This window comes from Anabrus simplex, chromosome 12 (assembly GCF_040414725.1).
Source record: "Anabrus simplex isolate iqAnaSimp1 chromosome 12, ASM4041472v1, whole genome shotgun sequence".
Taxonomy (NCBI): Eukaryota; Metazoa; Arthropoda; class Insecta; order Orthoptera; family Tettigoniidae; genus Anabrus; species Anabrus simplex.
The window spans coordinates 91,116,481-91,143,342 of record NC_090276.1 but is presented as its reverse complement, the minus strand read 5'-3'; the positions used below and the strand labels follow the sequence as shown (position 1 = coordinate 91,143,342).

Sequence of the window (26,862 nt, the reverse complement as noted above, 5' to 3'; positions counted from 1 at the left end):
GTAATATAAAGAAATCTTATGCTGATATCCTCGTTAGGCTGAACAAGGGAGGCCTACAATAATCAAGTATAATATGTCTGCCAAGTACATTTAAGGTTAAATTAAAACAGATATCCTGAAATAAATAAGCAGGAGAAATTATATCAACATTACCGAACGCACGTCCAGGAAAGGAAGGGAATCAATTAAGTGATACCTTCAATCGTCATTTTAAATGAATAAATTAACACGCCTTCAGTAGGAAGATACAATTCATATCAATTCGGAATAGGATAAATACAGACTCAAGACAAAGTCGTTTCATCAAACGCCTCACGCCCCCAATAAAAATAATAAAAAGACACTCCAGAGTCAATCACAATAACTGCTAGTAGAACAAGAAGTTAATGAAATCAAAACAAGGAAACACCTCAATATCCAGTTGTAACAACTTGTAATTTTTCTCAATTTTTCCTTCTTTTAAAAGACCTATGTTTACATCAATACCTTGTCCGATAAGGACCCTCCGTTCTTAACTTAAAAAAGATTAGATGTTATTACATATCGTCGCTGCCGGAACGAAACCTCCTATGTGAAATATTTTAGCTTAGAACTTTGGCCGGTAAGGTTCTGTCATCTAAGGTGGAATATTGTCAAGACATTCTCGCTCTTCATGATGTATGTGCTGCGGGTCAGTATATCACATAGGAGGTTTTGTTCCGGCAACGACGATACATTGATAAGATTATATTTTAAAGATCCCGAACAACGGTAATAATAATAATAATAATAATAATAATAATAATAATAATAATAATAATAATAATAATAATAATAATAATAATAATAATAATAAATGTAACAGAAGTACTGAACACTATAATAGCCGGTAATTAGAACAGAACACTGGTGGTGGCGGCGATTTTTGTTTTAAGGAGAAGTGGAACTGAATAATGAACCTCTGTGAACAAATTAAGTACGAAAAAATTAAAATCTAAATTATATATTTATATTTAACTAACGAATTTCGAAATGAATTACAAAATAAGTTCACTAACGAATCAAAAGGGAGCGTAAGGCGACAGTGATATCTGTAGTGACATTGTGTGGATAGGTAGGACAATTGCCAGGTTCCGCCGTCTTTGCCGGTGTCCCTTTTTGTCGTCATCAGCATCCACGCCAGTCTCCATGGTCTTGTACGCGGTGACTGGGCACTCCGCGGACGGTGATTTCAATGATCGGGAACATTCGAACTAGGTTCTCCAGAAAGTGATCGAGTAGAGAGATATCGAGATCTTTCACTCTCGTCCCCCTGTGGGTGGGGGCGGTAGAATAACACCCACGGTATCCCCTGCCTGTCGTAAGAGGCGACTAAAAGGGGCCCCAAGGGCTCTGAACTATGGAGCGTGGGTTGGCGACCACGGGGCCCTTAGCTGAGTCCTGGCATTGCTTCCACTTACTTGTGCCACGCTCCTCACTTTCATCTCTCCTATCCGACCTCCCTTGGTCAACTCTTGTTCTTTTCCGACCCCGATGCTATTAGGTTTGCGAGGGCTAGGGAGTCTTTCGTTTTCACGCCCTTCATGGCCCTTGTCTTCCTTTGGCCGATATCTTCATTTTTCGAAGTGTCGGATCCCTTCCATTTTCCCCCCTCTGATTAGTGTTATATAGAGGATGGTTGCCTAGTTGTACTTCCTCTTAAACAATAATCACCACCACCTCGCTAGCTGGTTCGGGGAGTAAGCATTTTGTTTAACCCTCATCGGTTTTGTGGGGTTTTTAAGGTCTTTAAGGAAAACCCATTGCAAATTAGCTTTCACCCTGACCGCGCTTCGTTTTTAGGCCAACTTGGTTTAGACTGAAATGTGTTACAGTTTCATTTCTGTTTGAGGCATTACTCCAAAGATCTCCCGGATGGAAATGATCGGGATTATGATTCTGAGCATGATAGCAATTCGGAAGAAGACGAAGACAACGGAGGAGAAGAAGAAGAAGTAGTTTAAGTTACCCCGCACCTCCCCCCTCCCAACCAATGGAATGTTTACAAAATAAAATAATCAGAAACTCACAATAAACAAGTGAAGGTCGACTCTTTTGAACACTCACAGAGACAAAATAGCAAAACCGACAAGTCTCTTGAATCTATTTTCTAAAAAGCTTAGAAAGTTGGACTTTAGATTGTAATCTGAACATACGATTGTTCTTGTTCTGTATTTTAATGTCAGATTTTGTCGTGTACTGCAATCAACATTATCATTTGTATCACGGTCATGCTTGCTCGCACCTTCATTGCCCCCCATCGGTACTGATATGACTTCTTGCGGTTTTCTTTACCATCCCGAATATTATCACTCAAGAACTACACATGTCTGAAAACTTTGACGAGGTAACTAACCGAACCCTACCTCAATCAAAGACTTCGTCAATGGTCGGTTTCCAAATGAACTACGAATACCAACTTCAAGAATTTTGAAAAAAGACTATCCCTAAGGAACCATGAACAACGACACTTCAAAAAAGGAAGCGATGTGCAATGTGCACTGCGACCGCGATCTGCTGAAAAAAGAGAAATAAGTATTGCGTGAAAAGTGAACGTCCAAATATGTCGTTCCGTGCCGTGCAATAAGTGTGGAGTGTTTGTAAAAATGACGTACGTGCCTTTGAAATTTGAAAATTCCAACGTTTATATAAGCTACGGTATTTCAAATGACTTTCAATATGTTTTAGAGAAATGAAAGGCTTAAATTTGGTTTCATTTATGTGTAGTTCAGCAACATGAAATCAATAGTGCCTAATCCAATTTTACAAAGATGAACGATATTTCTTTATCGTTATATATGCTCTAAAAAGTGGAAATTAACAGAATATGTATGCAATTTCCTTAAAAATGTGAAATAATAGGTATTTGTGTTCATTTTGTGGTATGTTTTGGACCCACAACAGCGTTTATGACCCAAAGTTCCCACATCGCCGGTTGGCTGTTAAATATAAATGGAGCAGTGGACAAAATTCCCATCCGGAAACCTTTATGTCTGTTCGATCATCCGCACCAGCACCAAAATGAGGGGGATTAGGCAAGATGAAAAGTGAAGGAGTTCCCCATTCCTTTCCTCAGTGGGCACAAAGGACTATCACAACACTCATCCAAATCTCAGCAAGTGTGGAAACTGCATTTTGCCCAGGCCTGTGCCAAAATATATCAAAACATATGAAGCTGTATATGAGTGAGCGACAGGGCTTGTTTATTGCCGGCAGCGACCAATAAACGCTTTTACTGCTTTTATACTTTTTTACAGTTCATCAAACAGCAAGTACGTAGACTAACACTGTAAAAAGATTGAAGAATTAATGAGAATGAACCACACAATAAACAAGAGAATGTGCAATATGTATATCCGATTTGTAGTATTCATTAAGCAGTAGTACTTAATGATGATTGGTGCCTAACATCTAGGTCATCGTCCCCTGTAGTTAACGGGGCGGTAGAATAACACCCCTGCCTGTCTTAAGAGGCGACTGAAAAGGGACCCAGATGCACTTAACTTGATAGGGTGGGTTGGATACCAGGTTTAGTAGTCATTTACGACAGGCAGGGGATACCGTGGGAGTTATTCTACCCCTACCCACAGACAGAAGAAAGGGGTGGTGATTATTGTTTTAAGAGGAAGCACAACTAGGCAACCATCTTCTATATAACACTAAACAGAGTGAAAAATGGAAGGGTTCCGACACTTCGAAAAATGAAGGTATCAGCCAAAGAAAGGCAAAGAAAGGCAAGGGACACGAATGGTGTGAAAATGAAAGACTCCCTAGCCCTCCATAAGTAATACCGTCGGGGTCGGAAAAGAACAAGAGTTGACCAAGGGATTAGTGTTAATAGGGGATGGTTGTTCAGAGAGAAGAAAGAGGTTCCGTTTACGGTCCCACGAGTACTCAGGAAATATGAAGTCAACTTTCGGCACAGCCCATGAGTAAACAACTATTCTGCCAGCAGCCATGCATCACCTTGCCACGACCCGAAACTTGTGTTTGGGGGAGGATAAAACATCCGTACTAACCTATTCTACCCGGGGCAGAGAGGGTGGCCAGACAGGAAGAGGAATGAAATTTAAGATGGTGAGAATAGAAAGGTAGAAATAGTGAGAAGAATATAGGGCACAGACATCTGTTAGTCTGGCCCTACACCGACGTCAAGGTCATGGTGTCCCTAGAGGGGACCAAAAACTGACCGCGATACAACTGGGCTGTGGGTTTCTGACTAATGAACTATCTTCTACTGCTAGGGTGAGTAGCTTAGTCGGTAAGGGGCTGGCCTCAAGACCTTTAGTTGGCGGGTTTGATCTAGGCTGGAATGAAAGTTAAAATCCACGACCCGACCGGGAATCGCACCCGGGACCCCTTGAACTCCCACCCTCTGTGTGGGGCCGGTAGAGTAACGCCCACGGTAACCCTGCCTGCCGTAAGAGGCAACTAAAAGGGGCTCCAGGGGCTCTGAAAATTGAATCGTGGATCGGCGACCACGGGGCCCTTAGCTGAGTCCTCGCATTGATTCCACTTACTTGTGCTAGGCTGTCCGACCTCCCTTGGTCAACTCTTTTTCTTTTCCGACCCCGAGGGAATTAGAGCACTCGAGGCCTAGGAAGTCTCACGCCCTTCGTGGCCCTTGTCTTCCTTTCGCCGATGTCTTAATTTTTCAAAACGTCGGATCCCTTCTTTTATATAGAGAATAGTTGCCTAGTTTTACAATAATCAGCACCATCACCACCCCCTGAACCAATGGTTACCATTTAGCCATGGGGCCGTATAAGCTGTAGGCGTTAGCATCGAGAAAACACACAGAGGCTTACGGAGAAGCTAATCTCATTCTAGAGGCTATAAGGTCTTTATCCGTAGACCTGTGTTCGACTTCTAACTTCTGTATGTTAACGCAAGTTCGTCTCTAGGCTGTATATGTAGGCTTAAGTTTCTGTTTCGATTCTTAATAGCGATGTTGAGATCCAAGAAATGAGCCATCGGGAAAAATGTTTGAGGGCATCCTAGCAGGTCTACTGAGCAGGACGAGTTTCAATTTCTGTCAGCTCAGGGTAGCTACTGCTATTTAAACCTCATATCTGTAGCGTTTTAAAACCACTTAGCTATAAAGTTTGGTCACGCGTTAGAAACTTCTAAGGTGTAATTTGAAACAGGCTGAAACATTTATTATGGTTCATGGCCTAAACTATAGGATAACATTCTAAAACTTTGAGCAGAGTGTTGTAAAACGTTAATGGCATGCTGTACTGCAGGGCTCTGAGGATGGCTAACGATCTGCATTTAGAAAATTATTTGCGATTTCACTGTTACATTGTACACAGTATTGTGACACTAGATGAGGACTGAGCGTACCTTTAGTGCAGTGGTCCAGAACACCAACCGCGTTGCCGCTACCGCAGAGGCAGCGCTTCTTGTGGTCCACGCGATCCTCCATGCAGGTGGTGTTCACATCTGCGGCACAGTCCTTGTCCACGCTGCACTCCCTTCCAGCACCTGAACAACACAAACACAGGAGTGTACAGTAGAACCGACACAAAGGGGCTTTCGGATAATAAAATAAATTGGTATAAGATTAAATGTCAATTTTAGAGGTTAACAATCCTTTTTGGAAGGTTTAGGTGAAAGTAAATGAAGACAATAGCCTATATATATACTGTAGTAGGCCTAAATCCTTGACAAAGTATTTTAATACTGGAAACCCCAACCAGTCAGCGGTATTTACAAAACAGTATCCGTTAGAGCATGCACTGTAAACATGCAGTAGGCCCCATTACTGTTTTCTGAAAAAGTCTTCTATTTTTCTTTTCCCGTCGTTTGCCAGCCGCTATGTCATGTCGCCGCTTCATTAGCAGAACGTCAGAATGACATAAATTATGTTTCTTTAATTATTTTTTGTAATTTAACCAATTTAACCAATTTACTGTATAACTTTACAAAATGTAGAGGAATAACAAGTATCTGCGGAGAGGTACATGGATCTCTTCATTCCATAAAAATTACACAATCCATTCTTTCGCATAGTATGAAAATACATTTTATGGAAACTCTCACTTTTACTGTGATGTTATACTAACCGATGCAACTCTACAACTTCAGAACGCAATGAACTCTTGCATAAGATTTATGCGCTCCTTGAACTTCAGGACACATTATTGTGAGAAGCTATCGTGGCTGAAATTCGATAAACTACGGATCCTACGAACTGTGACACTAATAATTTGACTTATGAACGAATGTACACCTCAAATTTGAACTTCCCCTCATCTATACATGGACATTAGACTTCTGTCCCTTATGATACCGGTTGATCTCAACTGTGTACAGTCGCTCATTGCAAGTGTCTAGCAACGCTGTTCCCCCTGTGGGTAGGGGCGGTAGAATAACACCTACAGTATCCCCTGTCTGTCGTAAAAGGCGACTAAAACGGCCGCAGGGGCTCTCAACTTTGGAGCGTGGGTTGGCGACCACGGGGCCCTTAACTGAATCCTGGCATTACTTCCAGTTGCTTGTGCCAGGCTCCTCACTTTCACCTATCCTATCCGACCTCTCTTGGTCAACTCTTGTTCTTTTCCGACCCCGACGCTATTAGGTTTGCGAGGGCTAGGGAGTCTTTCATTTTCACGCCCTTCGTGGCCCTTGTCTTCCTTTAGTCGATATCTTCATTTTTCGAAGTGTCGGATCCCTTCCATTTTTTCCCTCTGAATAGTGTTATATAGAGGATGGTTGCCCAGTTGTACTTCCTCTTAAAGCAATAATCACCACCACCACTAGCAACGTTGTGGAACACTGCCCCTGTCAGTGTACGCGATAGCACTTCGATAGTGGTCTTGTCGAGATTGTGATCAGCTTGTATGAATGTTAGTGTGTATGAGAGCAAGTTTGATGCAGAGGTGATGTAGATAGACAATATTAATCATTAACAAAATAACTATTATAACACTATTTTATTATATCTGTACCGGGCGGTACACCTCCACGCCGCTAATTCAAATATTGCGCCAATTGAAACTTCTCTACTGGAGAAACTTGGAACTTTAATTACTGAACTAATTCCACGGTTATTCAGAAGATGTCACTGAGTGTTTTTTATTTGCCTTTTGTTTTTCAACGATTAAGAGGTGTGGACAATCTCTAACAGATGTCGCTACCCAAAACTATGGTAACACACTCTGGTGCAATGGAATGAACTTTCTTGAAGAAATATTGTATTCCTAAGTTTTATTTTTATTAAATTTTGTACTGTGGTTTGTGGGTTGGCAATATAAATCCTTTCTTTCCGCCCGTTTTGAATGTAACCAATCGGGAATTTACGTAATTAATTTTCCACCAATAAGGTGTTTCTTCCTCGTCTTGTGTATTAGTTTTTGCTGTTATCCAATAAAAAAGAAAGGGTGTGTCTACTAATTCCTGAAAGGTCTTGAATGTTCCACGAGGGTATATAAACTCCCGATTTTCTTGTCTCGGTGCCACTTCAGTAACATCTCTCTTACCGTGTGAATATGTAGCAGGGGGCGGGAAGCGCCTCTTTCTTCAAGCAGCAGTTCTTCTACAAGGTAATGGCCTGTTAACATCTTCATTTCTTGCTAGCTCAGCAGTTTAACTCTCGGGGAGGGTTCGAAACCTTTAGTATGTAACCTACCTTTTTAAAATGTAAATTCTTTTCTGTCTATGTAAAATTGGCCTCAGGGGCTCTGAACTTTGGAGCGTGGGTTGGCGACCACGGGGCTCTCAGCTGAGTCCTGGCATTGCTTCCACTTACTTGTGCCAGGCTCCTCACTTTCATCTATCCTATCCGACCTCCCTTGGTCAACTCTTGTTCTTTTCCGACCCCGACGCTATTAGGTTTGCGAGGGCTAGGGAGTCTTTCATTTTCACGCCCTTCGTGGCCCTTGCCTTCCTTTGGCCGATATCTTCACTCTTCGAAGTGTCGGATCCCTTCCAATTTTCCTTCTGATTAGTGTTATATAGAGGATGGTTGCCCAGTTGTACTTCCTCTTAAAACAATAATCACCACCACCACCTCTATGTAAAATCTATAAATCATAAATCTGTAAAGCGGGGATAGAGACTGCTTCACCCTCTCGAACTCCCCTTCATTTTTGAAAAAGGAGGTGACTACGTTTTCATAACCGTTCTTCTCTTCTTTAATGCAGTAAAGTTTCCTCATACGTGTCACCTCCCTAGCTTGGGATTAGCCCCTGTATGATCGGCCTAGCGCCACATAGGTTTTAGACAAAAATTTGGTGTAGGAGTGCAAGTTCACGCCTCCAATCTCTTCTGTACTTTGGGCCAGTAACTTAACATGATGTTTTGTTTTCTTCATGCGAAGGCCCCGTAGGTTGGGTATTAATTACCCTTGTTTCCTTGTGTGCCTTAAGGGCAGATAGAAATGAAGTTTGTTGTAGCCTTTGATAGGCTTGTAAAATTGAGAGCGGGTCTGCTCTTTGTCTTAACATTGTAATTAGGAGCAAGTGCTCCTCGTACTTAGGGGTTTTCTGCCCTTTAGCAATTGTGGTGGTGAGCTGAGAGCTCAGAAATTAATCTTGTGGCTCGAAGCCCAAATCTTGTAACGAATTGTAATTTCTTAACTTGTTTTCCTGCTACTTGGTACCTGTTACTCTGTTGTTGTTATTTGTTGATTTTGAAAAGAAAATATGACCTTTGTTAAAGTTTTAAATTAACTTTAATTTTGTAGTTGAGACCTATTCCAGCCCGCACCTTCCTTCACCTCTAACTGCCACGGATAACTCCGTAACAATATCAATTGAGGTAGTTTCTAGATACTGTATAGAGTGTTATTTGATTGTCTACGGTATGTTTTGGTTAAGTGTACTAGAGGGCCGTAAGATCGCCACATACAAAGGTATAAAATAAACGATGGTACGTGGAGGAAGAAGAGAATGGCTTTTAGTGCCGGGAGTGTTCGGCTCGCCAGGTGCAGACCTGCGCGTCGTTATGAGGATGAAGACGATACATACACCCAGCCCCGTACCAGCGGAATTAACCAATCATGGTTAAAATTCCCGAGCCTGCGGGGAATCGAACCCGTGGACCCCTGTGACCAAAGGCCAGTACTTTAACCATTTAGCCATGGAGCCTGACAGAGAAAGGAAGATCTATATAGACAGACAGTGATGATAACAGGCACCATACGTAAGAGGAGACTGAGTGAGTTTCATGGCCACCTCACAAGAATGAACGAGACTGGACTAACAATTGCATCATCAAATTAAAAGCAACTGCTAAAGAAAAGACATAGAAGTTGGCATAAATCCAAAATAAATCTTTAATAGAGACATGTTTCGAGCTAAAATTGATATAAATTCAAGGGGTTCCAGGAAAAACGAAATGAAACGTCCAAGAACATTTGGTCAGAGGAGGGAAAGAGGAACGACAGCGAAATGATGAAGTTGTGGGAGAAGAAACAAGGCCCAAGCAGCAGGTCAAAACAACAATAAATAAATAAATAAATAAATAAATAAATAAATAAATACATAAATAAATAAATAAATAAATAAGAATGTGAAACCTTACTTTAATGAGTTAGCTTCGTTAAAGAATTATTTTGCGGAGACAGGGGGCAATCACTCGACTGTTACACACATATTCGCAAATGTTTGCTCAGTTGAGACAGTCGGTTGTTTAGTCCTTATGTTATGTTCTTTCATTTTCCTTTTCGACGGAGTATTTATTATAGTGACTGCGAGCTCGGTTCACCCGAAAGGACGTGGGTTGGATTAGCGTCAGGAAGTCGAAAAATTTAAGTAATCTGGAGGTGCAAATGGTCATGCGCTTTATTCGGTCTGCAGATTGATTCCTGGGGGCAAAGACCACCCCAAGTGTCCAGGCCACCCCCTGTGGGTGGGGGCGGTAGAATAACATCCACGGTATTCCCTGCCTGTCCTAAGAGGCGACTAAAAGGGGCTCCAGGGACTCTGAACTTTGAATCGTGGGTTGGCTACCACGGGGTCCTTAGCTGAGTCCTGGCATTGCTTCCCCTTACTTGTGCCAGGCTCCTCACTTTCATCTATTCTATCCGACCTCTCTTGGTCAACTCTTGGTCTTTTCCGACCCCGACGCTATTAGGTTTGCGAGGGCTAGGGAGTCTTTCATTTTCATGCCCATCGTGGCCCTTGTCTTCCTTTGGCCGATATCTTCATTTTTCGAAGTGTCGGACCCCTTCCATTCTTTCTCTCTGATTAGTGTTATATAGAGGATGGTTGCCTAGGTGTACTTTCTCTTAAAACAATAATCACCACCACTTTTATTGACTTATTATACAACATAATGAAAATGGGCCTTCATTATACAGATAAAGTTAAATTAGTAAGGCACTGGAACTGTTCATCTCGGGAATTAAATCAAATTGAATAATAAGAAATAAAATCAAATGGAATCAAAATAATGCAATACGCACAAAACGAGTCCAATAAAACCAAACCAAAACAATATAAAATCTCGGAAAATAAATCAATTAAAATCGAAACAAGTCAACATCAAGTAAAAATCACAGGAAATCGACTGAAATTAAATCGATACAAATCAAAACAAAATAAATTTTAAAAATCAAAGGAAATGAAAAATAAAATGAACGAAATAGATTTTAAAAGCAAGCAAGAGGACGCGTGCAGTTCCGCAGATAACTCGTCTGCCGTAGTCATGTTGTTTTCCCTGGTTTTATCAACATTTAATAAGAAGCGGGTTATGTTCATCCATTCTGTCGCCAACATGTCGTCTATCCGTATATTCGGTTATATTCTTCTGCAGTTCTTGGTATTGTGTGTAAGAAGGCAATGGTATTTTTAATCGCAGTTCTTCTACACTTCATGGGATAGTCACCTAATAGCGTGTGGGGCCTCCTCTGGCCCTGCGAACTGCAGTGAGTCGACAAGTCCCTGGTAGTCCTCTGGACGCAGCTGACACCAAATCGTTTGCAGAGCGGCCGCCAATGCTGGTCTGTTCGTGAGTGCAGGATCCATGGCACGGAGCCTGCGTTCCAGGACATCCCAGATATGCTCGATAGGGTTCATATCGGGGCTCATGGGTGGCCATGACAGTCGTTGGACCTCCGCTGCATGTTCCTGGAACCATTCCCGGACGACGTGGGAGCGATGTGGCGGCGCGTTATCATCTTGAAACACCGCAGAACTGTCTGCGCGCTGGAAGGCCAAAAATGGGTGTAGATGGTCTCCGAGCAGCTCAACATACCGCGTACCATTCAAAGTTTCTTCCACAACAACTAGGGGGCCCATTCCATACCAGGAAAATGCACCCCAGACCATAACAGACACCAGTGTCCTGGACCACACCTTCGAGGCAGGCGGGATCCATCGCTTCATGTGGTCTGCGCCATACCCGGTGCCTCCCATCGGCATGGTGCAGTTGAAATCGTGATTCGTCCGACCATATCACGTTACGCCATCGTTCCAGTGTCCATCCCTGGTGACTGGCGACAAATGCGCGTCGTTGTGCCCGATGATATTGGCTTAACAGTGGCACCCATGTGCGGCGCCGGCTCCCATACCCCATAGAACCCATATTCCTACGGATTGTCCACTGGGAGACGTGTCTAGCACGGTCTGTGTTGAATTGAGCCGTGATTTGTTGCACGGTTGCCCGTCTGTCACTATTGACAATCCGTCTCAGCTGTCGCCGGACACGGTCATCGAGGGTGGCTGGACGGCCAGTCATTCGTCTATTGTGGACGGTGACACCCGCATTCAAGCATTCATGATACACCCTGGACACGGTTGATAGTGTGAAGCCGAATTCCCGCACCAGTTCCGAAATCGCACTTCCCATCCGTCGGGCACCGACCGCCATACCCCGTTCGAACGGTGTCAGCTCACGACGACGTTCCAGGTTATACCTGTCACATGCACAGCCACTGCTCACAAGGTCTCCTATACGACTGCCGCTGGCACAGGGGGCGTGTGGTGCGCAGACAACACACCTGCGCATCAGTGCTCCGCTATCCCATGACATTAGCTCAGTCAGTGTATATAGAAGGTAAAAGGTGAGCTCATAGGTTAGTCTCGAAGGAGCGTTTTGTTTGAAACGCAGAGAACTTTAAATATATATATATATATATATATATATATATATATATATGGCCATAACACTTTCTGGTGTAGCTAGATTATCCTTCGATAGGTATTCTTAGCTAATATCTAAGGCGTACGTCATGATTTGGTCTGTTTGCACGTAGACGCTTTTTTTATCTCTTAGCAGCATGTAAGTTATTAGGAAGGTTCTGCCATCTGTTTGGAAGCTGGGAGAGATTAGAGAATCAAAGAGTTTCTAGCAGGTAATAGTATTCTTCCCTGATCAGAGGAAGTTATAATCTCTGACTTCACAGGTAGTAATCAAACATGGCTGCAGGCAGTGGCATTATATACGAATGAAAATCATATATCAGAATATTAATAAAAGTGTTAGTGCTTAGCAACCGGCTAAGTACAATATGCATTGCGTGTTAGAGTAAGCCTTTGCCTGCAATTATTGGAATTATCATTATAATGATCTGATTTTATGATTACTCAATGGTTGGCTGTCAGTGTCTAATGATTCAGCGACAGCTAATTCCGGAGATAATAAAAGAAAAGTGAAGCAGATCGTTCCAGTAAAAGGGACAGGCGGATTTTCCAAAGCTGTTCTTGGTAAACTCTTTTAATATATCTATAGAAAAAACAAATCAAATTCAATAAAATCGAGTGAAAATGTTGGACTGACCGACACAGCGCGTGCCCGCAGCGAACTCCCGGAACTCCTTCTTGCAGACGCAATTCTTGGGAACTGGCTCAATGACGCTCTTCGCGGTGACCGTGCATTCTGCATTCAGCGGGCACTCCTGGTCGTCCACACAGACATCGTGCAGGCCTGAAAACATAACACAACACTTCAGGGAATCCTTATTCTCAATCTGAAATAACCCCTCTGGGTGGGAGCCTGTCGTAAGACACGACTAGAAGGTGCCCCAGGGGCTCTTAATTTGGGACCGTGGGGCTCTTAGTTGAGTCCTGGTATTGCTTCCACTTACTTGTGCCAGGCTCCTCACTTTCATCTATCCTATCCGACTTCCCTTGGTCAAATATTGTTCTTTTACAACCCTAACAGTATTAGAGCGCTCGAGGCCTACGGAGTCTTTAATTTTCCTGCCGTTCATCGCCTTTGCCTTTCTTCGGCCGATATTTTCAATTTTCGGAATGTTAGTTCCCTTCCATTTTTTGTCTCTGATTAGTGTTAATAGAGGATGGCTGCCTAGTTGTACTTTCTTTTAAAACAATAATCACCACCACCACAGTTATGAATATGCCTCGATGTTCTACGTATTGTTTCAGTGGACCTTACAATTCAAGCATGAAGTGTTGCTTCATCTTCCACAACCCTCACATACACTTTGCATAACACCGCACAACGTGTCCAGATCAAGTGATCTTGGAGGCCAAGACACCCCTGTGGGTGGGGGCGGTAGAATAACACCCACGGTATCCCCTGCCTGTCGTAAGAGGCGACTAAAAGGGGCCCCAGGGGCTCTGAACTTTGGAGCGTGGTTGGCGACCACGGGGCCCTTAGCTGAGTCCTGGCATTGCTTCCACTTGCTTGTGCCAGGCTCCTCACTTTCATCTATCCTATCCGACCTCCCTTGGTCAACTCTTGTTCTTTTCCGACCCCGACGCTATTAGGTTTGCGAGGGCTAGGGAGTCTTTCATTTTCACGCCCTTCGTGGCCCTTGTCTTCCTTTGGCCGATATCTTCATTTTTCGAAGTGTCGGACCCCTTCCATTTTTCTCTCTGATTAGTGTTATATAGAGGATGGTTGCCTAGTTGTACTTCCTCTTAAAACAATAATCACCACCACCACCTTGGAGGCCAAGAAAGTACGCATTCCGGACTCGTGTTTATTTATACAGAGCAACAGACAGCAGTTGGAGTATAGCTGCAGAGTATGGTGGTGATTATTGTTTTAAGAGGAAGTACAACTAGGTAACCATCCTCTATATAACACTAATCAGAGGGAAAATATGGAAGGGATCCGACACTTCGAAAAATGAAGATATCCGGCAAAGTAAGACAATGGGCTCGAAAATGAAAGACTCCGTAGGCCTCGATACCTAATACCGTCGGGATCGGAAAAGAACAAGAGATGACCAAGGGAGGTCTTGTTCTTTTCCAACCCCGACGGTATTAGTGGGAGCAACGCCAGGGCTCAGATAAGGGCCTCGTGGTCGCCAATCCTCGCTCCCAAGTTCAGAGCCTATGGAGCCCCTTTCAGTCGCCTCTTATGACAGACAGGGGATACCACTCCCACCCAAAGGGGGATTTTAAATGTAGAAGGTTTATAGTAAGAACATAAAATTGGAATTCAAGAAGTCTTTGTCATTTGTAGGACGATGAGTGCTGGATTTGTTGTTTGAACACGTCGAGCTGGATGACATGAAGCGCTGGCCACTCTAACGGGACGAGAGAAACAAACACTCACATGACAACAACACTGATACTGAAAATAAGTTTGTACCTTTAAAGGTGTTAAGGAATGGAAAAGATCCACTATATTATAACAGGGAAGTAAGGAGGTGCAGGTTGGAAAGAAATAGAGTTAGAAATGGCTGTGGAAGTAAGGAGAAATTGAAGTAACTTACTACGAAATTGAATCTAGCAAAGAAGTCAGCTAAAGATAACATGATGGCAAGCATAATTGGTAATCATACAAATTTTAATGAAAAATGGAATGGTATGTACAGGTATTTAAAGGCAGGAACAGGTTCCAAGAAGGACATTCCAAGAATAATTAATGAACAAGGAGAGTGTGTATGCGAGGATCCTCAAAAGCAGAACTAATCAGTCAGCAGTATGTAAAGATTGTTTGTAACAAGGATAATGTCCAGATAGAGGAGGTAACTAATACTAAGGAATTATTAAAATTTACCTATGACAGCAATGGCATTTACAGTAAGATACAAAAGTTCAAAACTAGAAAAGCAGCTGAAATTGATAAGGTTTTGGGGGATATACTAAAGACAATGGGTTGGGATATAGTACCATATCTGAAGTACTTGTTTGATTATTGTTTGCATGAAGGAACTTTACCAAATGAATGGAGAGTTGCTATAGTGGCCCCTGTATATAAAGGAAAGGGTGATAGAAATAAAGCTGAAAATCACAGGCCAGTCAGTTTGACATGCATTGCATGTAAGCTTTGGGAAAGCATTCTTTCCGATTATATAAGACATGTTTGCGAAATTAATAACTGGTTTCATAGAAGGCAGTTTGGGTTTAGGGAAGGTTACTCCACTGAAGCCCAACTTGGAGGATTCCAGCAAGATATAGCAGATATTCTGGATTCAGGAGGTCAATTGGACTGTATCACGATTGAACTGTCTAATGTATTTGATAGGGTGGATCGTGGGAGACTACTGGCAAAAGTGAGTGCAATTTGACTTGACAAAAGAGTGACTGAATGGGTTGCTATATTTCTAGAAAATAGAACTCAGAGAATCAGAGTAGGTGAAGCTTTATCTGACCCCGTAACAATTAAGAGGGGAATTCCTCAAGGCAGTATTATTGGACCTTTATGTTTTCTTATATATATAAATGATATGAGTAAATGAGTGGAATCGGAGGTAAGGCTGTTTGCAGATGATATTATTCTGTACAGAGTAATAAATAATTTAGAAGATTGTGAGCAACTGCAAAATGACCTCGAGAATGTTGTGAGATGGACAGCAGTCAATGGTATGATGATAAACGGGGATAAAAGTCACGTTGTGTGTTTCACAGATAGGAAAAGTCCTCTCAGTTTTAATTGCTGCATTGAGGGGTGAAAGTTCCCTTTGGGGATCATTGTAAGTATCTAGGTATTAATATAAGGAAAGATCTTCATTGGGGTAACCACATAAATATGAATGTAAATAAAGGGTACAGATCTCTGCACATGGTTATGAGGGTATTTAGGGGTTGTAGTAAGGATGTAAAGGAGAGAGCATATTTGTCTCTGGTAAGACCCCAACTAGAGTATGGTTCCAGTGTATGGGACCCTCACCAGGATTACTTGATTCAGGAACTGGAAAAAATCCAAAGAAAAGCAGCTCGATTTGTTCTGGGCGATTTCCGACAAAAGAGTAGCGTTACAAAAATGTTGCAAAAATTGGGCTGGGAAGACTTGGGAGAAAGGAGACGAGCTGCTCGACTAAGTGGTATGTTCCGAGCTGTCAGTGGAGAGATGGCGTGGGAGGACATCATAAGACGAATAAGTTTGGATGTATTTAAAAGTAGGCAAGATCACAATATGAAGATAAAGTTGAAATTCAAGAGGACAAATTGGGGCAAATATTCGTTTATAGTAACGGGAGTTAGGGATTGGAATAACCTACCAAGGGAGATGTTCAATAAATTTCCAATGTCATTGAAATCATTAAGGAAGAGGCTAGGAAAACAACAGATAGGGAATTTGCCACCTGAGCAACTGCCCTAAATGCAGATCAGTAATGATTGATACGTAACTACAAAAAATCTCCATTTCCAAAATTTGAGCATTTGTCGACTTTTGAAAAAAAAACGCTTCTCAATTGTATGTATGGTCAACTAATGGGAAGGACAATGTGGTCATTATCGGCAGTTGCTGAACTCGACAAGTTCTCCTGCAGCGGGAGACATTACAAAGGTTAAAACCGGTATCTTCGCCGTGTGCTGTATTCTGACCGCTTACAAGAACAACACAAGCAGCTATGACTTTTAAAGCAAATTGGTACAAAATGGAATAAGAGAAGCAAAAAATGAGAAGGAAATAAGGTCTGACATCCTGACCAGAGAGAAGGCGTTACCCTCTAGGTAGCCCGCCCCTCCCCTTCAGGGAGGGGAATGTAAACATTGATAGAGACATCTAACGATCTGAAGAGTGGTCCGGCTACTGAGCAGTGTTTTCGACTAGAGCAAAACTCGTCTGTTCCTAACACAAGGTGCTGGAGAATGGAATCGTGTCACCTGTATACGTGGTAACTTGCACGTCAGTACTATCGCTCTTATCACACCGCAATTATCAACTTTCCCCAGCCATTGTCCTTAACACGTTCCTATCTCACAGTCCGTGACAGCTGAAACATGAAAATGCTTCCTTACAACTGGCATGACGAATTGAAAACTTCACATACGATTTACAATTTTCTTTTTAAAATGTGTGTTTTTCTTTCAAAATCATCCATCTTATCTTCAGAAAAGTTTTTTTATACTATTTGTCAATTCAAAGTAAAATATAGATGTTATGCATATCCTCTTCATCGCGGCGAATGGCCAGGGCTATGGCAACTACGCAGTAATTTAGCGCCGAATTTAACTGTAATTTATTAACATGTTATCCAGCAACGAAATTAAGGCCCTAAACCCTCCCTTACATTCATACTCATTATGTTTACAATCTCAAACCAAACAGTTACGATAGTTAAAATACTATAAATAGAAGTAAACCTGTATTTAACTAAGTAATTAACAAACTAATATTTAAAAAAACATAATTTAGGTTAAGTTAAAAATTTCAGGTAAACATCATACACCTTCATCATTACAGATCGTTATGCCTTTCAACGTTCAGTCTGCAAGCCTCGGTGAATTTACTAAACGTCGCCACAATCCCCAATCTGCAACTAGTGCTGTGGCCTCATTTAGTTCTATACCTCTTATCGCCCTGTGAGTTGGGGCGGTAGAATAACACTCACGGTATCCCCTGCATGCCGTAAGAGGCGACTCCCAAGGGCTCTGAACTGTGGAGGGTGGGTTGGCGACCACGGGGCCCTTAGCTGAGTCCTGGCATTTCTTCCACTTATATGTGCCAGGCTCCTCACTTTCATCTATCTTATCTGACCTACCTGCCGAGCTGAGTGGCTCAGACGGTTATGGCGCTGGCCAACTTGGCAGGTTCGATCCTGGCTCAGTCCGGTGGTATTTGAAGGTGCTCATATACAACAGCCTCGTGTCGGTAGATTTACTGGCACGTAAAAGAACTCCTGCGGGACTAAATTTCGGCACCTCGGTGTCTCCGAAGACCGTAAAAGTAGTTAGTGGGACGTAAAGCAAATAGCATTATTATTATTATTTATTATTATCTGACCTACCTTGGTCGACGTTTATTATTTTCCTACCCAGACGGTATTAGAGCACTCGAGGCCCTTGTCTTTCTTTCGCCGATAACTTCATTTTTCGAAGTGTCAGATGCTTTCCATTTTTTAAAATCTCTTATTAGTGTTATATGGAGGATGGTTCCTAGTTGTACTTCCTCTTAAAACAATAATCACCACCACCACCACCACCATCAGTTGATTACTAACTTAGCCTTTATCTTCTCACTCCGAGTACCCTCCTGCCATTGGTCCCACCTGCTTGCACCAGCAATCATTCTCGGTACTTTCATACCTGTTACTGCTAACTTGTGGATAAGATATCCTGAGTCCACCCAGCTTTCGCTCCCGCAAAGCAAAGTTGGTCTGAAAACTGACCGATGTAAAGATACTTTTGTCCGGTAGCTGACTTTTTTCTTACAGAACACTGTTGATCGCAACTGCGAGCTCACTGTATTAGCTTTACTGCACCGTGATTCAATTTCACTTACTATATTACCATCCTGGGAGCACACACATCCTAAATACTTGAAATCATCGACCTGTTCTAGCTTTGTATCACCAATCTGATATTCAGTTCTCTTGGATTTCTTACCTACTGACATCAATTTAGTCTTTGAAAGGTTAATTTTCATACCATACTCATTGCACCTATTTTCAAGTTCAAAGATATTAGACTGCAGGCTTTCAGCACAATCTGCCATTAAGACCAAGTCGTCAGCATAGGCCAAACTGCTTACTACATTTTCACCTAACTGAATCCCTCCCTGCCATTTTATACCTTTCAGTAGATGATCCATGTAAATACGAACAGCAAAGGTGAAAGATTGCAGCCTTGTCTAACCCCTGTAAGTACCCTGAACCAAGAACTCATTCTACCATCAATTCTCACTGAAGCCCAATTGTCAACATAAATACCTTTGACTGATTTTAATAATCTAACACCCCCCCCCCCCCTCCGAGCTCGATAGCTGCAGTCGTTTAAGTGCGGCCAGTATCCAGTATTCGGGAGATAGTAGGTTCGAACCCCACTATCGGCAGCCCTGAAAATGGTTTTCCGTGGTTTCCCATTTTTATAGCAGGCAAATTAAGGCCACGGCCGCTTCCTTCCCACTCCTAGGCCTTTCCTATCCCATCGTCGCCATAAGACCTATCTGTGTCGGTGCGACGTAAAGCAACTAGCAAAAAAAAAAAATGTTCGCAGCTCAGTAAATTCATGAAGCAGGATGCCACCCTACTTGCACATAGTCCAAGTGAGGATCTCTCCTCTAACGGGTTATGGACCACCGGTGAATTGTATAGTCCTAGCCACCTGAGCACAAGGAGGGCGATGACTCAGAATATGTCCGAGATGCCCACTCCCATTCAATAATATTAGTACAGTACTTACTATTTTCAGGAAAAGTAACAACACGAGCAGTATTTAATATTGTGTATTCATTTAGACTTTTTCGGTTAATATCATTTCTTGACTGTTAAGCTTTGGTTTATTTTACCTGTACGTGTATAGGGTACTTACGTTCAATTCCTTCAAGTAATTGGAAACTGTAAATACTAACATTTCCGGTGTATTGAAGCATTTAAAAATTATTTTTAAACTATTCTGGGTTTTAAAGTAGGTCTGCAATATTTACTAAAGCACACAAACAAAATAATAAAAATAGTTTTAGGCAATATCTTAGTGGTTTTCGTGAGAAAAGATTATATTACAACGTTAACATATTTGTGATAAGGAAGATAAGCCGGGCGCTCCGCACTCTGATTTGTAGTAAGTTACAGCGCCTGGTCCGCTGACGTCACACGCTCCTGGCCGGCTGCGCGTCACACCTACCGTCTCTCTTCTAGCTACCGTGGTTTGTATAATCGAAACATTCCCGGAAAACTCGTACATTCCTATCAGATTTCCTGAATTCGAAGTCGGTTAAGATATAGTCTATTATGGATCTGGTACCCCTAGCCTCCCATGTGTAGCGGTGAATACCCTTATGCTTGAAGAATGTATTCGTAGCTGCTAAACCCATACGAGCACAGAAGTCCAGCGAACGCTTCCCATTCTCATTCGCTTCCATATCTTCCCCACATTTACCAATCGCCCTTTCGTATCCTCCAGTTCTTTTTCCAACTGTCCCATTGAAATCGCCCATTAGTACTATCCTATCCTTGCTGTTGACCCCGAAAACGATGTCACACAATACTTCATAAAGCTTGTCAACTTCATCTGCACCTTCACATCGTGAATACACTGAGACAGTTCTCGTCCTAATTCCCCCAACTGACAAATCTACCCACATCATTCGCTCATTTACGTGTCTAACAGAAACTATGTTGCATGCAATGGTATTCCTGATAAAGAACCCTACCCCAGACTCTGCCCTTCCCTCTCGAACATCCGTCAAGTTCACTTTATAATCTCCTATCTCTTCCTTGTTATTTCCTTTTACCCGAATATCGCTTACTCCTAGCACATCCAGATGCATCCTCTCTGCTGACCCATCCCCCTGTCCGTGGCAGCGGTAGAATAACACCCACGGTATCCCCTGCCTGTGTCAAGAGGCGGCTAAAAGGGGTCCCAGGGGCTCTGAACTTTGGAGAGTGGGTTGGCAACCACGGGGCCCTTAGCTGAATGATGGAATTGATTCCACTTTCTTGTGCCAGGCTCCTCATTTTCATCTATCTTATCCGACCTTCCTTGGTCGACTCTTATTCTTTTCTGACCCCGACGCTATTAGGTTTGCGAGGGCTAGGGAGTCTTTCATTTCCACGCCCTTCGTGGACTTGTCTTCCTTTGGCCGATACCTTCATTTTTCGAAGCGTTCTGTTCCTTCCATTTTTTCTCTCTCATTAGTGTTATATAGAGGATGGTTGCCTAGTTGTACTTCCTCTTAAAACAATAATCACCACCACCACCCCTGCTGACTCAGTTAGTTCTGCATTCTTTCTTCCATAAGCCCCATTAATATTGATAGCACCCCATCGAATTCCATTTCGTTCGCCAAGTTGTTTCCAAGGAGTCCCTCGCCTGTCAAATGGAAGTGGGACTCTGTTACACTCATAGGTCCGAGGCTCGTTTAAAATGTTCGGACCGAGCTCGATAGCTGCAGTCGCTTAAGTGCGGCCAGTATCCAGTATTCGGGAGATAGTGTGTTCGAACCCCACTGTCGGCAGCCCTGAAGATGGTTTTCCGTGGTTTCCCATTTTCATACCAGGCAAATGCTGGGGCTGTACCTTAATTAAGGCCACGGCCGCTTCCTTCCCACTTCCAGCCCTTTCCTATCGCGTCGTCGCCATAAGACCTATCTGTATCGGTGCGACGTAAAGCAACTAGCAAAAAAAAAAAATGTTCGCAGCTCAGTAAATTCATGAAGCAGGATGCCACCCTACTTGCACATAGTCCAAGTGAGGATCTCTCCTCTAACGGGTTATGGACCACCGGTGAATTGTATAGTCCTAGCCACCTGAGCACAAGTAGGGCGATGACTCAGAATATGTCCGAGATGCCCACTCCCATTCCATAGCAACTGGTATCCCGACTCTCAGGACCACTTACTAGGCCACTCAGCCGTTGCCCATGGTTCACGAACTAGGACGTGACTACAGTAACCCACACCATGAACATCAAAAGTAAATAAATCCGATCATTAAGATCATTAAAGTTATGTAGTGAGAAATATTTAAACCTAACTAAAGACGAATTAGGACATTCTTTATGAGAAAGTATGAACACAATAGTGTAAGTAAACATGCAGCACACTGCCATCAAACACTAAACACATAATAAAAACTACGAGGATTGGGGCATTGGACACAGGACGGGAGAGCGGTGCGTTGGACAGGCTCCGTGACGAGTGGCGGTGATTATTGTTTTAAGAGGAAGTACAACTAGGGACACAACACTTCGAAAAAATGAAGGTATCGGCCAAAGGAAGACTAGGGCCACGAAGAGCGTGAAAATGAAAGACTCCCTTGGCCTCGGAAACCTAATAGCGTCGGCGTCGGTAAAGAAGAAGACTCGGCCAAGGGAGGTCGTATAGGATAGACGAAAGTGAGGAGCCTGGCACAAGTAAGTGGAAGCAATGTCAAGACTTAGCTAAGGGCCCCGTTGTCATTAATGTTGAGAACCCCTGTGGCCCGTTTTAATCGCCTCTCAGGAGAGGCAGGGGATACCGTGGGTGTTACTTTCCCGCCCCAACCACAGCGGGATTCTATTGGAGGGCTTGACATAAAACTACCCTCTATAATTTATCCTATAAGTAAAATTCAAGATACAAATTACAGACGTTATACTCCTTTGCAATTTTCATTGTCTTATAATCTTAAAACATTGGACGGAATACCTACAGGAGGGGGCGGATGGCTCTAGAAAAATTTCATTTATCATCAAATCCTCTTTGGTGTCAGATCATTGGCCTAATAGCAAGTCATAGGGTTCATTTCTAAAACCAGGTTTCATTCACTTTTTCAGCTATGACTCGAAAAGTTGGTCTCAAACGGAGACTACGTTTGAGGTGAGTTTGAGGTCTTCTATTACCATCTCCTTAGGCATATGTTATAGAAAAAATGGAAGTTTCACCGTGGCTGGCAATGCTACACATTCACTTATCTGAATTATTGATCCTAAGTTTTGACCTCAATGGTTATTTTATATGTGTTATTGGTTTTATGTCAGCTCTCACTTGTCCCGTTTGTATGAGGTCAGATCAACATACAGGATATTAGAACGAGTTGCCTGAGAGCAGTGAATCGCAGGATTGTAGCGATTATACTATACTTCGGTTATGCAAGGAAATAACACAATATTTTGCAAGTGTTAAATGATAAACTGAACAACGGAAAGCAAGAGATATCATTTTATTACTTGCAAAATACATTTGCAAAATAATTCAATCCTCAAAATTGTGCATACCGGATTCTTCAACGTACTTACTGCAAATTTATTTCAAACATATGAAAATTATTCAGAGTAATCAGTTCATCAGCACCGCTATCGCGCAGGAGGCAGATTACCTATCAATTGTTTGAATGGTTTTGAAAACGTTCGACAATTTCTCAGGACAAAAAGCGTTCACTGCTCTTCGGTAAATACCAATCTCGTTTTCAACAGACGTCCTGGAACAAGCAGAGTTATGGGAAGTGGTATAACACAACAGCATCCCTTGTGGGTGGAGGCGGTAGAATAACACCCACGGTATTTTCTGCCTGTCGTAAGAGGCGACTAAAAGGTGCCCCAGGGGCTCTCAACTTGGGAGCGTGCGTTGGCGACCACGGGGCCCTTAGCTGAGTCCTGGCATTGCTTCCACTTACTTGTCCCAGGCTGCTCACTTTCATCTATCCTATCCAATCTCCTTTGGTCAACTCTTGTTCTTTTCCGACCCCGACGCTATTACGTTCCTGAGGCCTAGGGAGACTTTCTTTCATTTTCATGCCCTTCGTAGCACTTGTCTTCCTTTAGCCGATACCTTCATTTTTCGAAGTGTCGGACCCCTTCCGTCTTTTCTCTCTGATTAGTGTTATATAGAGGATGGTTGCCTAATTGTACTTCCTCTTAAAACAATAACCACCGAGCTCGATAGCTGCAGTCGCTTAAGTGCCGCCAATATCCAGTATTCGGGAGATCGTGGGTTCGAACCCCACTGTCGGCAGCCCTGAAGATGGTTTTCCGTGGTTTCCCATTTTCACACCAGGCAAATGCTGGGGCTGTACCTTAATTAAGGCCACGGTCGCTTACTTCTCACTCCTAGCCCCTTCCTGCCTCACCGTCGCCATAAGACCTATCTGTGTCGGTGCGACGTAAAGCGTATAACAAAAAATCAATAATGACCACCACCACAACCTGAAGACGACATATACACCCAGCCCCCGTGCCAGTGGAATTAACCAATTATGGTTAATATTCCCGACGCTGTCGGGAATCGAACCGGGGACCCCTGTGACCAAAGTCCAGGACGCTAACCCATTAGCCATGGAGCCGGATACTTGTCCTATAATGATCTGGCATTATTTTGTATGCGTAGAGGAGTGGTTATTGTGTAATGTTAGCACCTGTGTAAGTTTACTACCAACATGCCCCAGGGGCTCTGAACTTTGGAGCGTGGGGTGGCGACCACGGGGCCCTCAGCTGAGTCCTGGCATTGCTTCCACTTACTTGTGCCAGGCTCCTCACTTTCATCTATCCTATCCGACGTCCCTTTGTCAACTCTTGTTCTTTTCCGACCCCGACGCTATTAGGTTTGCGAGGGCTAGGGAGTCTTTCATTTTCATGCCCTACGTGGCCCTTGTCTTCCTTTGGCCGATATCTTCATTTTTCGAAGTGTCGGACCCTTTCCCTTTTTCTAACTGATTAGTGTTATATAGAGAATGGTTGCCTAGTTGTACTTCCTCTTAAAACAATAATCACCACCACCACCTTACTACCAACCTACAGTAATAATACCCACTATAACAACCGGGGACTGTTTTGTATTCTCGAAGTAAAATTTGTGTATTTCTTCAGTATTATGAAGAAAGACTTGTCTTCCTACTGTCAATAGCTGAAGAGCATTCCAATTAGCAGGTTACCGTAAAAAAAATCGCAACAAATCACTTAGCCGATTTTTTTCTCGGGATGAATGAATTTACAAGCATAATTTACTGGAAGGTATACAATTTCAGAAAGGGGTTCTGCCGGGTTGGAAATATCGAGGGCTATGTCGTCGACTTGGTTTTAATGGCAGTGTGGGTAAAAAGCCCGGAAGTACTGAATGTTGGGTGAGGAATTCGAAAGTAGATTGATATTGACATCGCTCTGTTTTCAGGTGGACTGCAAGTAACTGACTAGTGGAAACAGGTGGGAATATTGGCAGGAGGGTACAAGTCTCTGGTAAGACCCCAGCTAGCGTATGGGACCCTCTCCAGGATTACTTCATACAAAGGAAACCAGCACGATTTGTTCTGGTGATTTCCAACAAAAGTGTGTTTCGAAAATGTTGCGAACTTTAGGCTGGGAAGACTTGGGAGTAAAGAGACGAGCTGTTCGACTACGCGGTATGTTCCGAGCTGTCAGAGGCTTGGAATGACATTAGTCGACGAAGATGAGATTAAGTCAAGCTTTTGAACCTAGAAAAGATCATGATATGAAGAGAAGGTTGGAATTCAAAAGGACGAATTGGGGCGAAGTGGAGTTAGGGACTGCAATATTGCAAGGGAGATGTTAAATTTCCAACTCCTTTGAAATTATTTAAGAAAAGACTAGAAATAAACAACTGATAGGGAATCTACCACTGGGCGATTGATTGATTGATTGATTGATTGATTGATTGATTGATTGATTGATTGATTGATTGATTGATTGATTGATTGATTGATTGATTGATTGATTGATTGATTGATTGATTGATTGATTGATTGATTGATTGATTGATTGATTGATTGATTGATTGATTGATTGATTGATTGATTTCGTCGTAGTGCTAGAGGTAGTCGTCGGATTTCTGAAGTGCGGAAGAAAGTCTATTTGGCACTGAACGTCGTACGATGTCGACATTGAAATGATCTTTGGTGAAAGATTTAATTAAACTCAGACAGTTTACCCAGCAGAGAACCGAGTTTATTGTGCCAACTGTAAAATAAACTCGTGTCCTTGTCTGCAGCTATGTATCAACCCTCCTAGCACTTCTAAATCTCTGGCAGTACTGGAAATCGAACCCGGGCGACCAAGGTTGGCAGCTAATAGTGCTCACCGTTATGCCACGTTGGCAGATAAATAAAATATCTTATCGGAAATGACGCACCGACAGCGAAAAGTGTGTCCACATTATAGCTAAGGCTAGTTTTATTATTATTGTTAATTCGAGGAGGAGTAGGAAATAAACTTGTTGGGTGAAGTGATGTGCATGAGTTATACCGTCATGTGAGGCGAATAGGGAAGGATAAGTTAATTAGGAGAAAAGTGGACGCTAAGAGAAGAATAGGAAGAGGTAGATGATAATGATTAGACCCAATTTTAAATGTTCTTTAGGTAAGAGGCTTGTAGATGTGCTTTGTTTATTTGTGCAGACTTCAAAACTGCACGATCAAAGACATGACTGTGAACAAAAAGTTGTGCATCACTGTTTATCTATGTGTCCACAAGTGGCCACACTGTGACTTTCTGAACTTTTACATGGCGGTGCATATTTGATTGGGAATTCAAAATACGTCCAAAAAAAAGTTTTTGTTCCAAACCGAAGAGAAATAGTGCATTAGAAAGCTGTGAAGTGCCTGGCACACCTACCTTTCTTGGCGTCCTGAGCTACGGCCAGTGAAACCAGCAGCGCCAACGCCAGTGTGAGTCCTACACGGTTGGCCATGTCTCCAGTAAATGAGGCCCTGGCGAGTCGCTAAGGCAGACCACGATAAGAACAAGTAGGGGAAGCAGCCTGCTTGCAGTGGGCATGTGCAATTCAAAGCCTGTCATTTAATAATAATAATAATACTTCCCTGCGGTGGGCACCATTGTGAATTAAGCACAGTTTTACGACTGGATGACGTTTCGTTTAGTTTAGATCAGAGTCTATTATTTGGAATTGTTTATTAGGTTTCTTCGTTTCGTTCTATCTTAAACGACCCCCTGTGGCTGGGGGCAGTAGAATAACACCCACGGTATCCGCTGCCTGTCGTAAGAGGCGACTAAAAGAGGCCCGAATGGCTCTTAACTTGGGAGCGTGGGTTGGCGACCACGGGGCCCTCAGCTCAATCCTGGCATTGCTTCCACTTACTTGTGCCAG

General features: G+C 42.8%; 1 protein-coding gene across 1 annotated transcript in view; it reads right to left on the bottom strand.

Moving 5' to 3' along the window:
- The window catches only part of LOC136884406 (uncharacterized), a 51,767-nt gene extending 25,279 nt beyond the window's left edge, over positions 1-26,488 (bottom strand). Inside the window, exons 1-3 of the mRNA XM_067156542.2 lie at positions 26,370-26,488; positions 12,745-12,891; positions 5,365-5,505 (exon numbers count right to left, since the gene is read on the bottom strand). Coding sequence (XP_067012643.2) covers positions 5,365-5,505; positions 12,745-12,891; positions 26,370-26,445 — 364 coding nt within the window. The 5' untranslated portion in view covers positions 26,446-26,488. The remainder of the gene's footprint in view (positions 1-5,364; positions 5,506-12,744; positions 12,892-26,369) is intronic.
- Between the last annotated feature and the right edge of the window lie 374 nt (positions 26,489-26,862).